This window comes from Pseudophryne corroboree, chromosome 1 (assembly GCF_028390025.1).
Source record: "Pseudophryne corroboree isolate aPseCor3 chromosome 1, aPseCor3.hap2, whole genome shotgun sequence".
Taxonomy (NCBI): Eukaryota; Metazoa; Chordata; class Amphibia; order Anura; family Myobatrachidae; genus Pseudophryne; species Pseudophryne corroboree.
Window position 1 is genome coordinate 224,013,024 of NC_086444.1, and position 16,406 is coordinate 224,029,429.

Consider the following 16,406-nt stretch of genomic DNA (forward strand, 5'->3'; position numbering starts at 1 on the left):
ATTTTCGGGGTAGGTCTTATTTTAATTAACATCCTCCACAATTGCTTTCTTGTACTCAACTGTATAGCTCTTCCTTTTTACACTCATGTCTGGGGGACAAAACAGACAGGATAATAAATAAAATGATGACCGTTATGCTCCCCCAGTCCTGCTTTTATCCCCATCATGCCCCTCAGTCCTGCTTTACATTACTTAACGTTTTTTTTTTCTTCACTTTCCTCTTTTTCTGTACTCTCTTCCGTGGTGCTGCTGTAAATGGTGCTGGCACGCACGCCAGCGTCATTCACAGATAATGAGGGGAGGGTGCGCGCTCACTGTGAGAGAGTGAGACGCTGCAGCTGTGATTGGATGCCACTGTTAAATCTTTAACAGCGGCATCCATTTCATGCGAGGGGGCGGAGCTGGAGGAATTGTAGTGTATCACAGGGACCGGACAAAATGGGGATTTAGCTAGGTCTTATTTTTGGGGTAGGGCATATTTTGGACCGTTCTGCAGAAGTAAAGGGAGGTCTTATTATCGGGGTAGGTCCTATTATTGGGGGACTACAGTATTAAGTGTTTACTGCTATCTTGTCTTGATATCCTCCCACCAATTCAAAAGTCAGTCTTTCAAACACATTTTGTGTGAGAGAATGTCCCAGTGCTGACAAGGCATTGGCTAGCACACATGACATGACTAATGTAGTAAATGTAATTGGTCAATACAGGAGATGTGGTTGTGTTTGTAAATGCTACAAATGCAGGACACAATTCATACACAAAATAGTACATGATTAGACAGTGTTTCGAATACCTGATAAAGCCATCTTATTAACCACAACACATTAGTCTCTTTCTCCTTTCATAAAATAATTTGGATGTGATAAACTTTTATCTATTGGAGCAATTAACATTACAAAAGTAATACTATACAGATTCAGACACAGCCAAGCAAATGCGGGCACATTTCTAATCCGTTCATACAGTATCTTGAATCGAGCGCCCACAAATAGTACACTTCCAAACCAATAGATCTGCTACTTTATTGTGGTAGGCATTTTGTGATTCATTTTGTATGAACCATTCAACCCCTACCCTCTCCCCCTTATTGCAAGAATTCATAAGTCCAAAATACGTTTCAGTCTGCATGGGTAGAGATATATAAGAAGTTTTGGTGCATTGAAAAAGATTCGTTTTATGGAGGGGCGTGAAGCATAAAGAATGTCTATGTCCAAATCTACATGAGTCCCAATTTCTCACTAGCCATATATTTAACAAAATACAGTAAAACAGAGATGTTCCTCTTCCTGATTTTTATTATGATTTTCTTTTAGACGTCCGGGTATGTGCTAACCAAAAGACCTTTCTCTATCAACACCAGACCCTCCAAGTGCCTTGGTGAAGATGGGGTTTGGCAAGGACCTTAAATTCTCACATGATGCTTTACTAAAGCTGCAAGACTGGGAGCTGCGTCTTTTGGAAACTGTAAAGAAATTTATGGCTTTGAGAATTAAAAGTGACAAGGATTATGCCTCAACCCTACAAAATCTTTGCAACCAAGTTGATAAGGAATGTGCCTCACAGCTAGATTACATAAGCACCGTATCCAAGGTAAGACATGTTCTACAAATCACTGCATTGTGTTTTTTACTCTCACCTATTTTGGTGAAATACACATACACATTGGTGAGGTCTGCGTTTTAGGCAATGCCTTTATTTGCAACAGACACAAATGATGATTCGTATTGTGAAATATAAGCTGATTGTATAATGCCTATTACCATACATTGTAAACTTAGTAGTCCTGTTAAGATAGTTGCATATTGTGAAATTAAAACTAAATCTAATTAGGTCCGCTTGTAGCCTAAATATTAAAATTAACCAAGACATCTGCAGTTACAACCTCAGAAGTGACAAGTTAGTCTTCACAGTTGAATGGTGTACTGATGCTTCGGTGGACTACTGTGTTCAGTGAGCTATTATAATATCTGTTTCTGACACCAATTTGGGTAAAGTACTCTCTCCAGATCTGTTTTTGTAGTTTGCATTATTAGTTCATCCCCCTTTTTTATATATAGGAGTCTGTAAACCAGAAGTGAATCCCTCTTATGGAATGCACTTCCCAAACTTCAGATGGCCGCCTTTTAGCAGAATCCTATGTTTTACAAAGGAGATAATTCTGAAACAAATCAGAGCAACAGGTGCCTCCTAGCTCAATAAATTAGTGAAACTTGGTAATAAATTTAAGGTGATGCCAAATGCACATGTGCCAAATGATTAACCCAAAGGATTGCCTTGGGTATAACTCGTTTGGTAACTGTGATCTTTAACAGGTGTTACAAATCTCTGACTTAAACATCTTTTGACCTCCAAAGCATATACAAGGAGAAATAATAATAAATAGTTTGTTTTAAATAAAAAAAATAAAAAAAATTTATTACACAAAATGAAAAAATATTAAGCATACAGACAGGGCAATCTGCTACTGGGACTGTGATCGCCGTCTGTTGTCTCCCGGGTGCTTGGGTGCGACACATTGCGGACTGGGTAGAAAGATTATTGGGATGGGCCAGGAACGATCCGGCGGTCTTGGTGCACGTTGGCACCAACGACAAAGTTAGTTGTAGGTGGGATGTTCTAAAGAAAGACTATAGGGACTTAGACCAGAAGCTTAAGGCGAGGACATCTAAGGTAATATTCTCTGAAATATTCTCTTGGAAAGAGGGGTTTGTGTTCCTGGAACACTGGGCGGACTTCTCAGTCAGGTGCCATCTTTTTTGTCGCGATGGATTGAACCTGAATGAGGAGGGGGCAGCAGTGCTGGATGGCAGGATGGTTAGAAGGTTGGAGGAGCTACAGTACTAAACCAGATGTCTGGGGGGAGGGATTAGAAAGAAACTTCGGGATCATTAGTCAGTGCAGCAAGGGGGAAGGTATTAAGTATAATGGGGTGGAGAACGGGGGAGGGGAAGAACAGCAAGAATTGGAATATCGGGGAATACTAAAGTAAGAAGGGAAAGGATACCAATCAATAGACCAATAGATAAGGGTATTTACTAACCTAATATGTATGCTTGCAAATGCAAGAAGCCTTTCAGGCAAAAGGGGGGAATTAGAAATGCTTTTCATGAAGAAACAATACGATATTATAGGTATCACGGAGACACGGTGGGATGATTCCCACAATTGGGTAGATAACTTGGAGGGTTATTCTCTTTTCAGTAGAGACAGGGCTATTAAAAGAGGGGGTGGTGTATGTCTTTGATAAACCATTTCTAAAACCATACTTAAAGGAGGGTATTTATGAGGGAAATGGAGATATTGGCCCTCATTCCGAGTTGTTCGCGCGCTGCTAATTTTAGCAGAATTGCTAATAGGCTAAATACCGGCAGTTCTGCGCCTGCGTATGCACAGCAGGGCGCACGCGCTAAGCAATTTTACACAAAACTATGCTATTTTATTCATGGGCGAACAAAGCTTTTCAATCGCTCTGCTGATCGTAGTGTGATTGACAGGAAGTGGGTGTTCGTGGGCGGAAACTGGCCGTTTTCAGGGAGTGTGCTAAAAAACGCAGACGTGCCAGGTAAAAACGCAGGAGTGGCTGGAGAAACGGAGGAGTGGCAGGCCGAACGCAGGGCGTTTGTGACGTCAAACCAGGAACTAAACGGACTGAGGTGATCGCAATCTAGGAGTAGGTCTGGAGCTACTCAGAAATTGCTTTCGTTAGCAATTCTGCTAAAAATAGCAGAATTGATAATCTTTTGTTAGCAATTGATAATCTTTCGTTAGCAATTCTGCTATGCTAAGATACACTCCCAGGGGGCGGCGGCTTTGTGTTTGCATTTCTGCAAAAAGTAGCTAGCGAGCGATCAACTCGGAATGAGGGCCATTGTGGAGACGTGGGTTGAAATTTCTATGGGAATGAAAAGTTCAAAAAAACTTTTAATAGGGACATGTTATACGCCTAACAGAAATAGTTCCGCAACAGGTTATTGATACAGACAATAACCAAAGTAGGTTCTTGGTCTGTGACCGACTTTAAACAAATAATGTACACTAAGTGTATTAATTACCAGTCGGTGGTGCTCCCAGAGTCAGTGAATTTCAAGCAAAAGAACGGAGAGGAGAAAGACTCTTTGTTGGGGCACTCTTTGTCAAATATTAGACATTTAAAACATAACTTTTAATAATTATATTAAAAATAAAGTGACACAATTATTAAAGATATGTTTGCAAATAGTGATACATATCAATTATGCTTATCTTAAAAAATTATTAATTAACAAATGTAAAGATAGTGAGCGCCTTGGTGAAAATTATTAGTAATCAATAAATAATTAATTTGAACTGGGAAAAGGTCTGTCTATAATATATGACAGATTATTTTTCTGATCCCAGAAAGAAAAGGATACCTTGGTTTAGTTACCTCCGTGTTTGTGAATGCTTACCATGAAAAGGAGAGTATGTGTGATATGGCAGATTTGAATGTTGCCTATGTGGGTTCTTGAACACCTTCTGCTCTATGTTTAGGCAGACGTGTACCCGGGAAGGCTTTTGCTTAATAAGTATAGTGTCATTCGGCTTTCTACTATGAATAGAAGTCTGAAAGTCCGAATAGTTACTGATTTGGTATGAAATTATACTGATCACACAAATCGTATAATAAGGTAAACAAAGAAGAAATTAATTGGGTATATGATATATGTGATTGTCACTACTGAATTTTTAAGATACAGAAAAGACAGAGTGAAGAAAAAGGTGGAATAATTTAAGGGGGTGTCTTACTTCTGCTGTTCAGCTGGGTTGTTTACTGCACCTGGTGTTCACTGCTGGTCCCCCACACAGTTACTGACCAGGCCTGCCACAGATTTGCTTCCAAGATCGACCGGGATCAGGCGTATCCTGTGGAGTATGGCCGTAATCTGCTGAATGAGAGAGTATGACTACCAAAGTGCTTCTGCTGTCCAGTTTAGTGGATGAGAGAGCATGAAATTTAAAGGCTGTGTATCAGAAGGAGCACATTGGCTGTATAACAGAAAGAACATATATCAGAAAGAGCATAGGACAATCTTCAATAATATTAGCCTATACAGGTTTGATACCAAAAAAAGGAGAAATCCTTGCTCCACCTTGTAAATAAGATTTTTTACTTTTTACTGAAAAAAGAGTTTTTTTCTCGTCCCTAGTGCAGAGCAACCTTCTGTGCACTGTTGTAACCAAATTTAAATATCAAATTAAATTGTAAAAAAAGTAACAGGAAATCAACAAAACAAACACACACTGATTTTCTATTTAAAAGAAACAGGATAAAGTATTATGTAAATTGCTGCTTTGAGAATAAAGACTGGTGATATGTTTAGATTGCATAGATATAACCATCACAGTTTTGCTCCTCTAACAAATTAAAGCACATGAACAAAAGGAGGTCCCTAGATAGAAAAAAAAAAAAAAAAAAAAAAAAAAAGGAAAATGGAATGATAATAAAAAAGATATGGTATATCTTGTTGCCCTAAATGGGCTCTTACTAAACCGTAGTATTCCTTCTCTGGGAGTGGGCTGCGCAGTCCCACTAGATCCCACTGAACCAAACGGACCGTTTCACCATAGAATAGGCTTGTTCACCAATGAACAAGCCTATTCTATGGTGAAACGGTCCGTTTGGTTCAGTGGGATCTAGTGGGACTGCGCAGCCCACTCCCAGAGAAGGAATACTACGGTTTAGTAAGAGCCCATTTAGGGCAACAAGATATACCATATCTTTTTTATTATCATTCCATTTTCCTTTTTTTTTTTTTTTTCTATCTAGGGACCTCCTTTTGTTCATGTGCTTTAATTTGTTAGAGGAGCAAAACTGTGATGGTTATATCTATGCAATCTAAACATATCACCAGTCTTTATTCTCAAAGCAGCAATTTACATAATACTTTTTCTCTATCGTCCTAGTGGATGCTGGGGTTCCTGAAAGGACCATGGGGAATAGCGGCTCCGCAGGAGACAGGGCACAAAAAGTAAAGCTTTAGGATCAGGTGGTGTGCACTGGCTCCTCCCCCTATGACCCTCCTCCAAGCCTCAGTTAGATTTTTGTGCCCGGCCGAGAAGGGTGCAATCTAGGTGGCTCTCCTAAAGAGCTGCTTAGAAAAGTTTAGCTTAGGTTTTTTATTTTACAGTGAGTCCTGCTGGCAACAGGATCACTGCAACGAGGGACTTAGGGGAGAAGAAGTGAACTCACCTGCGTGCAGGATGGATTGGCTTCTTGGCTACTGGACATTAGCTCCAGAGGGACGATCACAGGTACAGCCTGGATGGTCACCGGAGCCTCGCCGCCGGCCCCCTTGCAGATGCTGAAACGAGAAGAGGTCCAGAATCGGCGGCAGAAGACTCCTCAGTCTTCTTAAGGTAGCGCACAGCACTGCAGCTGTGCGCCATTTTCCTCTCAGCACACTTCACACGGCAGTCACTGAGGGTGCAGGGCGCTGGGAGGGGGGCGCCCTGGGAGGCAAATGAAAACCTTTTTTGGCTAAAAATACCTCACATATAGCCTCCGGGGGCTATATGGAGATATTTAACCCCTGCCAGAATCCATTAAAGAGCGGGAGACGAGGCCGCCGAAAAAGGGGCGGGGCCTATCTCCTCAGCACACAGCGCCATTTACCCTCACAGAAAGGCTGGAGGGAAGGCTCCCAGGCTCTCCCCTGCACTGCACTACAGAAACAGGGTTAAAACAGAGAGGGGGGGCACTAATTTGGCGTTAGAAATATATAAAAAAGATGCTATAAGGGAAAACACTTATATAAGGTTGTCCCTATATAATTATAGCGTTTTTGGTGTGTGCTGGCAAACTCTCCCTCTGTCTCTCCAAAGGGCTAGTAGGTCCTGTCCTCTATCAGAGCATTCCCTGTGTGTGTGCTGTGTGTCGGTACGTGTGTGTCGACATGTATGAGGACGATGTTGGTGAGGAGGCGGAGCAATTGCCTGTAATGGTGATGTCACTCTCTAGGGAGTCGACACCGGAATGGATGGCTTATTTAGGGAATTACGTGATAATGTCAACACGCGCCAAGGTCGGTTGACGACATGAGACGGCCGACAAACAATTAGTACCGGTCCAGACGTCTCAAAAACACCGTCAGGGGTTTTAAAACGCCCGTTTACTTTAGTCGGTCGACACAGACACAGACAGGGACAATGAATCCAGTGTCGACGGTGAATAAACAAACGTATTCCTTATTAGGGCCACACGTTAAGGGCAATGAAGGAGGTGTTACATATTTCTGATACTACAAGTACCACAAAAGAGGGTATTATGTGGGATGTGAAAAAACTACCGTAGTTTTTCCTGAATCAGATAAATTAAATGAAGTGTGTGATGATGCGTGGGTTCCCCCCGATAGAAAATATGGGCGGTATACCCTTTCCCGCCAGAAGTTAGGGCGCGTTGGGAAACACCCCTTAGGGTGGATAAGGCGCTCACACGCTTATCAGAACAAGTGGCGGTACCGTCTATAGATAGGGCTGTCCTCAAGGAGCCAGCTGACAGGAGGCTGGAAAAATATCATAAAAAGTATATACACACATACTGGTGTTATACTGCGACCAGCGATCGCCTCAGCCTGGATGTGCAGAGCTGGGGTGGCTTGGTCGGATTCCCTGACTAAAAATATTGATACCCTTGACAGGGACAGTATTTTATTGACTATAGAGCATTTAAAGGATGTATTTCTATATATGCGAGATGCACAGAGGGATATTTGCACTCTGGCATCAAGAGTAAGTGCGATGTCCATATCTGCCAGAAGATGTTTATGGACACGACAGTGGTCAGGTGATGCAGATTCCAAACGGCACAAAGGTGTATTGCCGTATAAAGGAAGAGGAGTTATTTGGGGTCGGTCCATCGGACCTGGTGGCCACGGCAACTGCTGGAAAATCCACCGTTTTTACCCTAAGTCACATCTCTGCAGAAAAAGACACCGTCTTTTCAGCTTCAGTCCTTTCGTCCCTATAAGAGTCATATCTGCCCAGGGATAGAGGAAAGGGAAGAAGACTGCAGCAGGCAGCCCATTCCCAGGAACAGAAGCGTTCCACCGCTTCTGACAAGCTCTCAGCATGACGCTGAGACCGTACAGGACCCCTGGATCCTACAAGTAGTATCCCAGGGGTACAGTTTGGAATGTCGAGACGTTTCCCCTGCGCAGGCTCCTGAAGTCTGCTTTACCAAGGTCTCCCTCCGACAAGGAGGCAGTATGGGAAAAAATTCACGAGCTGTATTCCCAGCAGGTGATAATTAAATTACCCCTCCTACAACAAGAAAAGGGGTATTATTCCACACTATATTGTGGTACTGAAGCCAGAAGGCTAGGTGAGACCTATTCTAAATCTAAAAAAATTTGAACACTTACAAAGGTTCAAATCAAGATGGAGTCACTCAGAGCAGTGATAACGAACCGGGAAGAAGGGGACTATCTGGTGTCCCGAGACATCAGGGATGCTTACCTCCATGTCCCAAATTTGCCCTTATCACTAAGGGTACCTCAGGTTCGTGGTACAGAACTGTCACTATCAGTTTCAGACGCTGCCGTTTGGATTGTCTACGGCACCCCGGGTCTTTACCAAGGTAATGGCCGAAATGATGGTTCTTCTTCGAAGAAAAGGCGTCTTAATTATCCCTTACTTGGACGATCTCCTGATAAGGGCAAAGTCCAGGGAACAGTTGGAGGTCGGAGTAGCACTATCTCGGATACTGTTACAACAGCAGGGGTGGATTCTAAATATTCCAAAATCGCAGCTGATCCCGACAACAAGTCTCCTGTGCTTAGGGATGATTCTGGACACAGTCCAGAAAAAGGTGTTTCTCCCGGAAGAGAAAGCCAGGGAGTTATCCGAGCTAGTCAGGAACCTCCTAAAATCAGTGCATCATTGCACAAGGGCCATGGTAAAAAAATGGTGACTTCCTTCGAAGCAATTCCAGTCGGCAGATTTCATGCAAGAACTTTTCAGTGGGATCTGCTGGACAAATGGTCCGGATCGCATCTTCAGATGCATCAGCGGATAACCCTATATCCAAGGACAAGGGTGTCTCTCCTGTGGTGGTTACAGAGTGCTCATCTTCTAGAGGGCCGCAGATTCGGCATTCAGTTTTGGATGTTGGTGACCACGGAGGCCAGCCCGAGAGGCTGGGGAGCAGTCACACAAGGAAAAAATTTCCAGGGAGTGTGATCAAGTCTGGAGATTTTTCTCCACAAAAATATAGCTAAGGGTAAATTTATAATGCTCTAAGCTTAGCAAGACCTCTGCTTCAAGGTCAGCCGGTATTGATCCAGTGGGATAAAACATCACGGCAGTCGCCCACGTAAATAGACAGGGCGGCACAAGAAGCAGGAGGGCAGTGGCAAAAACTGCAAGGACTTTTCGCTGGGCGGAAAATCATGTGATAGCACTGTCAGCAGTGTTTCATTCCGGGAATGGAAACTGGGAAGCAGACTTCCTCAGTAGGCACAACCTCCACCCGGCAGAGTGGGAACTTCATGGGGAAGTTTTCCACATAATTGTAAACCGTTGGGAATTACAAAAGGTGGACATGATGGCGTCCCGTCTGAACAAAAAACGGGACAGGTATTGCGCCAGGTTAAGAGACCCTCAGGCAATAGCTGTGGACGTTCTGGTAACACCGTGGGTGTACCAGTCGGTGTATGTGTTCCATCCTCTGCTTTTCATACCTAAGGTACTGAGAATTATAAGACGTAGAGGAGTAAGAACTATACTCATGGCTCCGGATTGGCCAAGAAGGACTTGGTACCCGGAACTTCAAGAGATGCTCACAGAGGACTTATGGCCTCTGCCGCTAAGAAGGGACTTGTTTCAGCAAGTACCATGTCTGTTCCAAGACTTACCGCAGCTGCGTTTGACGGCATGGCGGTGGAACGCCGGATCCTAAGGGAAAAGGCATTCAGGAAGAGGTCATTCCTACCCTGGTCAAAGCCAGAAAGGAGGTGACCGCACAACATTATCACCACATGTGGCGAAAATATGTTGCGTGGTGTGAGGCCAGGAAGGCCCCACGAAGAAATTTCAACTCGGTCGATTCCTGCATTTCTTGCAAACAGGAGTGTCTATGGGCCTCAAATTGGGGTCCATTAAGGTTCAAATTTCGGCCCTGTCGATTTTTCTTACAGAAAGAATTGGCTTCAGTTCCTGAAGTCCAGAAGTATGTCAAGGGAGTATTGCATATACAACCCCCTTTTGTGCCTCCAGTGGCACTGTGGGATCTCAACGTAGTTCTGGGATTCCTCAAAACACATTGGTATAAAACCAGTCAAATCTGTGGATTTGAAGCATCTCACATGAAAAGTGAACATGCTCTTGGACCTGGCCTGGACCAGGCGAGTGTCAAATTGGTGGTTTTTTTCTCAAAAAAGCCCATATCTGTTTGTCCATTCGGACAGGGCAGAGCTGCGGACTCGTCCCCAGTTCTCTCCCTAAGGTGGTGTCAGTGTTTCACCTGAACCAGCTTATTGTGGTGTCTTGTGCCTACTAGGGACTTGGAGGACTCCAAGTTGCTAGATGTGGTCAGGGCCCTGAAAATATAGGTTCCAGGACGGCTGGAGTCAGGAAAACTGACTTGCTGTTATCCTGTATGCACCCAACAAACTGGGTGCTCTTGCTTTTAAGCAGACTTTTGCTAGTTGGATGTGTAATACAATTCAGCTTGCACATTCTGTGGCAGGCCTGCCACAGCCAAAATATGTAAATGCCCATTCCACAAGGAAGGTGGGCTCATCTTGGGCGGCTGCCCGAGGGGTCTCGGCTTTACAACTTTGCCGAGCGGCTATTTAGTCAGGGGAAAACACGTTTGTAAAATCCTACAAATTTGATACCCTGGCTAAGGAGGACCTGGAGTTCTCTCATTCGGTGCTGCAGAGTCATCCGCACTCTCCCGCCCGTTTGGGAGCTTTGGTATAATCCCCATGGTCCTTTCAGGAACCCCAGCATCCACTAGGACGATAGAGAAAATAAGAATTTACTTACCGATAATTCTATTTCTCGGAGTCCGTAGTGGATGCTGGGCGCCCATCCCAAGTGCGGATTATCTGCATTACTTGTACATAGTTACAAAAATCGGGTTATTATTGTTGTGAGCCATCCTTTCAGAGGCTCCGCTGTTATCATACTGTTAACTGGGTTCAGATCACAGGTTGTACAGTGTGATTGGTGTGGCTGGTATGAGTCTTACCCGGGATTCATAAATCCTTCCTTATTGTGTACGCTCGTCCGGGCACAGTACCTAACTGAGGCTTGGAGGAGGGTCATAGGGGGAGGAGCCAGTGCACACCACCTGATCCTAAAGCTTTACTTTTTGTGCCCTGTCTCCTGCGGAGCCGCTATTCCCCATGGTCCTTTCAGGAACCCCAGCATCCACTACGGACTCCGAGAAATAGAATTATCAATAAGTAAATTCTTATTATCCTGTTTCTTTTAAATAGAAAATCAGTGTGTGTTTGTTTTGTTGATTTCCTGTTACTTTTTTTACAATTTAATTTGATATTTAAATTTGGTTACAACAGTGCACAGAAGGTTGCTCTGCACTAGGGACGAGAAAAAAACTCTTTTTTCAGTAAAAAGTAAAAAATCTTATTTACAAGGTGGAGCAAGGATTTCTCTTTTTTTGGTATCAAACCTGTATAGGCTAATATTATTGAAGATTGTCCTATGCTCTTTCTGATATATGTTCTTTCTGTTATACAGCCAATGTGCTCCTTCTGATACACAGCCTTTAAATTTCATGCTCTCTCATCCACTAAACTGGACAGCAGAAGCACTTTGGTAGTCATACTCTCTCATTCAGCAGATTACGGCCATACTCCACAGGATACGCCTGATCCCGGTCGATCTTGGAAGCAAATCTGTGGCAGGCCTGGTCAGTAACTGTGTGGGGGACCAGCAGTGAACACCAGGTGCAGTAAACAACCCAGCTGAACAGCAGAAGTAAGACACCCCCTTAAATTATTCCACCTTTCTCTATCGTCCTAGTGGATGCTGGGGTTCCTGAAAGGACCATGGGGAATAGCGGCTCCGCAGGAGACAGGGCACAAAAAGTAAAGCTTTAGGATCAGGTGGTGTGCACTGGCTCCTCCCCCTATGACCCTCCTCCAAGCCAGTTAGATTTTGTGCCCGGCCGAGAAGGGTGCAATCTAGGTGGCTCTCCTAAAGAGCTGCTTAGGAAAGTTTAGCTTAGGTTTTTTATTTTACAGTGAGTCCTGCTGGCAACAGGATCACTGCAACGAGGGACTTAGGGGAGAAGAAGTGAACTCACCTGCGTGCAGGATGGATTGGCTTCTTGGCTACTGGACATCAGCTCCAGAGGGACGATCACAGGTACAGCCTGGATGGTCACCGGAGCCTTGCCGCCGGCCCCCTTGCAGATGCTGAAGTAAGAAGAGGTCCAGAATCGGCGGCAGAAGACTCCTCAGTCTTCTAAAGGTAGCGCACAGCACTGCAGCTGTGCGCCATTTTCCTCTCAGCACACTTCACACGGCAGTCACTGAGGGTGCAGGGCGCTGGGAGGGGGGCGCCCTGGGAGGCAAATGAATACCTATTTTGGCTAAAAATACCTCACATATAGCCTCCGGAGGCTATATGGAGATATTTAACCCCTGCCAGAATCCGTTAAGAGCGGGAGACGAGGCCGCCGAAAAAGGGGCGGGGCCTATCTCCTCAGCACACAGCGCCATTTTCCCTCACAGAAAGGCTGGAGGGAAGGCTCCCAGGCTCTCCCCTGCACTGCACTACAGAAACAGGGTTAAAACAGAGAGGGGGGGCACTAATTTGGCGATATGCTTATATATATATTAAGATGCTATAAGGGAAAACACTTATATAAGGTTGTCCCTATATAATTATAGCGTTTTTGGTGTGTGCTGGCAAACTCTCCCTCTGTCTCTCCAAAGGGCTAGTGGGTCCTGTCCTCTATCAGAGCATTCCCTGTGTGTGTGCTGTGTGTCGGTACGTGTGTGTCGACAGGTAGGAGGACGATGTTGGTGAGGAGGCGGAGCAATTGCCTGTAATGGTGATGTCACTCTCTAGGGAGTCGACACCGGAATGGATGGCTTATTTAGGAAATTACGTGATAATGTCAACACGCTGCAAGGTCGGTTGACGACATGAGACGGCCGACAAACAATTAGTACGGTCCAGACGTCTCAAAAACACCGTCAAGGGTTTTAAAACGCCCGTTTACTTTAGTCGGTCGACACAGACACAGACAGGGACACTGAATCCAGTGTCGACGGTGAATAAACAAACGTATTCCTTATTAGGGCCACACGTTAAAGGCAATGAAGGAGGTGTTACGTATTTCTGATACTACAAGTACCACAAAAGAGGGTATTATGTGGGATGTGAAAAAACTACCATAGTTTTTCCTGAATCAGATAAATTAAATAAAGTGTGTGATGATGCGTGGGTTCCCCCCGATAGAAAATTATGGGCGGTATACCCTTTCCCGCCAGAAGTTAGGGCGCGTTGGGAAACACCCCTTAAGGTGGATAAGGCGCTCACACGCTTATCAAAACAAGTGGCGGTACCGTCTATAGATAGGGCCGTCCTCAAGGACCAGCTGACAAGGCTGGAAAATATAATAAAAAGTATATACACACATACTGGTGTTATACTGCGGCCAGCGATCGCCTCAGCCTGGATGTGCAGAGCTAGGGTGGCTTGGTCGGATTCCCTGACTAAAAATATTGATACCCTTGACAGGGACAGTATTTTATTGACTATAGAGCATTTCTATATATGCGAGATGCACAGAGGGATATTTGCACTCTGGCGTCATGAATAAACGCGATGTCCATAACTGCCAGAAGATGTTATGGACACGACAGTGGTCAGGTGATGCAGATTCCAAACGGCACAGTATGGCCGTATAAAGGAAGAGGACTTGTTTGGGGTCGGTCCATCGGACCTGGTGGTCACGGCAACTGCTGGAAAATCCACCGTTTTTTACCCTAAGTCACATCTCTGCAGAAAAAGACACCGTCTTTTCAGCCTCAGTCCTCTCGTCCCTATAAGATCATATCTGCCCAGGGATAGAGGAAAGGGAAGAAGACTGCAACAGGCAGCCTATTCCCAGGAACAGAAGCGTTCCACCGCGTCTGACAAGTTCTCAGCATGGCGCTGAGACCGTACAGGACCCCTGGATCCTACAAGTAGTATCCCGGGGGTACAGATGGGAATGTCGAGACGTTTCCCCTTCGCAGGCTCCTGAAGTCTGCTTTACCAAGTCTCCCTCCGACAAGGAGGTAGTATGGAAAAAAATTCACAAGCTGTGTTCCCAGCAGGTGACAATTAAATTACCCCTCCTACTACAGAAAAGGGGTATTATTCCACACTATATTGTGGTACTGAAGCCAGAAGGCTAGGTGAGACTTATTCTAAAAATTTTTTTTTTGAACACTTACAAAGGTTCAAATTAAGATGAAGTCACTCAGAGCAGTGATAACGAACCAGGAAGAAGGGGACTATATAGTGTCCCGGGACATCAGGGATGCTTACCTCTATGTCCCAAATTTGCCCTTCTCACTAAGGGTACCTCAGGTTCGTGGTGCAGAACTGTCACTATCAGTTTCAGACGCTGCCGTTTGGATTGTCCACGGCACCCCGGGGTCTTTACCAGGGTAATGGCCGAATTGATGATTCTTCTTCGAAGAAAAGGCGTCTTAATTATCCCTTACTTGGACGATCTCCTGATAGGGGCATAGTCCAGGGAACAGTTGGAGGTCGGAGTAGCACTATCTCGGATACTGCTACAATCAGCACGGGTGGATTCTAAATATTCCAAAATCGCAGCTGATCCCGACGACACGTCTGCTGTGCCTAGGGATGATTCTGGACACAGTCCAGAAAAAGGTGTTTCTCCCGGAAGAGAAAGCCAGGGAGTTATCCGAGCTAGTCAGGAACCTCCTAAAAACAGTGCATCATTGCACAAGGGTCCTGGTAAAAATGGTGGCTTCCTACGAAGCAATTCCATTCGGCAGATTTCACGTAAGAACTTTTCAGTGGGATCTGCTGGACAAATGGTCCGGATCGCATCTTCAGATGCATCAGCGGATAACCCAATATCCAAGGACAAGGGTGTCTCTCCTGTGGTGGTTATAGAGTGCTCATCTTCTAGAGGGCCGCAGATTCGGCATTCAGGATTGGATGCTGGTAACCACGGAGCCCAGCCTGAGAGGCTGGGGAGCAGTCACACAAGGGAAAAATTTCCAGGGAGTGTGATCAAGTATGGAGACTTTTCTCCACATAAATATACTGGAGCTAAGGGTAAATTTATAATGCTCTAAGCTTAGCAAGACCTCTGCTTCAAGGTCAGCCGGTATTGATCCAGTGGGAAAAACATCACGGCAGTCGCCCACGTAAACAGACAGGGCGACACAAGAAGCAGGAGGGCAATGGCAGAAACTGCAAGGACTTTTCGCTGGGCGGAAAATCATGTGATAACACTGTCAGCAGTTTTTCATCCCGGGAATGGAAACTGGGAAGCAGACTTCCTCAGCACGACCTCCACCCGGGAGAGTGGAAACTTCATTGAGAAGTTTTTTCCACATGATTGTAAACCGTTGGGAAATACCAAAGGTGGACATGATGGCGTCCCGTCTGAACAAAAAACGGGACAGGTATTGCGCCAGGTCAAGGGACCCTCAGGCAATAGATGTGGACGTTCTGGTAACACCGTGGGTGTACCAGTCGGTGTATGTGTTCCCTCCTCTGCTTCTCATACCTAAGGTGCTGAGAATTATAAGACGTAGAGGAGTAAGAACTATACTCATGGCTCCGGATTGGCCAAGAAGGACTTGGTACCCGGAACTTCAAGAGATGCTTACAGAGGTCTTATGGCCTCTGCCGCTAAGAAGGGACTTGCTTCAGCAAGTACCATGTCTGTTCCAAGACTTACCGCAGCTGCGTTTGTCGGCATGGCGATGGAAAGCCGGATCCTAAGGGAAAAAAGGCATTCCGGAAGAGGTCATTCCTACCCTGGTCAAAGCCAGAAAGGAGGTGACCGCACAACATTATCACCACGTGTGGCGAAAATTTGTTGCGTGGTGTGAGGCCAGGAAGGCCCCACAAAGAAATTTCAACTCTGTCGTTTCCTGCATTTCCTGCAAACAGGAGTGTCTATGGGCCTCAAATTGGGGTCCATTAAGGTTCAAATTCGGCCCTGTAAATTTTCTTCCAGAAAGAATTGGCTTCAGTTCCTGAAGTCCAGAAGTTTGTCAAGGGAGTATTGCTTATACAAACCCCTTTTTTGTGCCTCCAGTGGCACTGTGGGATCTCAACGTAGTTCTGGGATTTCTCAAATCACATTGGTTTAAAACCAGTCAAATATGTGGATTTGCAGCATCTCACATAAAAAGTGACCATGCTCTTGGCCC

General features: G+C 45.0%; 1 protein-coding gene across 6 annotated transcripts in view; it reads left to right on the forward strand.

Annotated features, from left to right (window-relative positions):
- FER (FER tyrosine kinase) overlaps positions 1-16,406 on the forward strand; it is a 634,526-nt gene that overhangs the window by 91,969 nt on the left and 526,151 nt on the right. For all 6 annotated transcript variants that reach the window (XM_063964096.1, XM_063964094.1, XM_063964097.1 and 3 more), the window contains one exon: positions 1,314-1,590. In XM_063964096.1, the coding sequence (XP_063820166.1) occupies positions 1,384-1,590 (207 nt within the window). In that variant the 5' untranslated portion in view covers positions 1,314-1,383. The remainder of the gene's footprint in view (positions 1-1,313; positions 1,591-16,406) is intronic.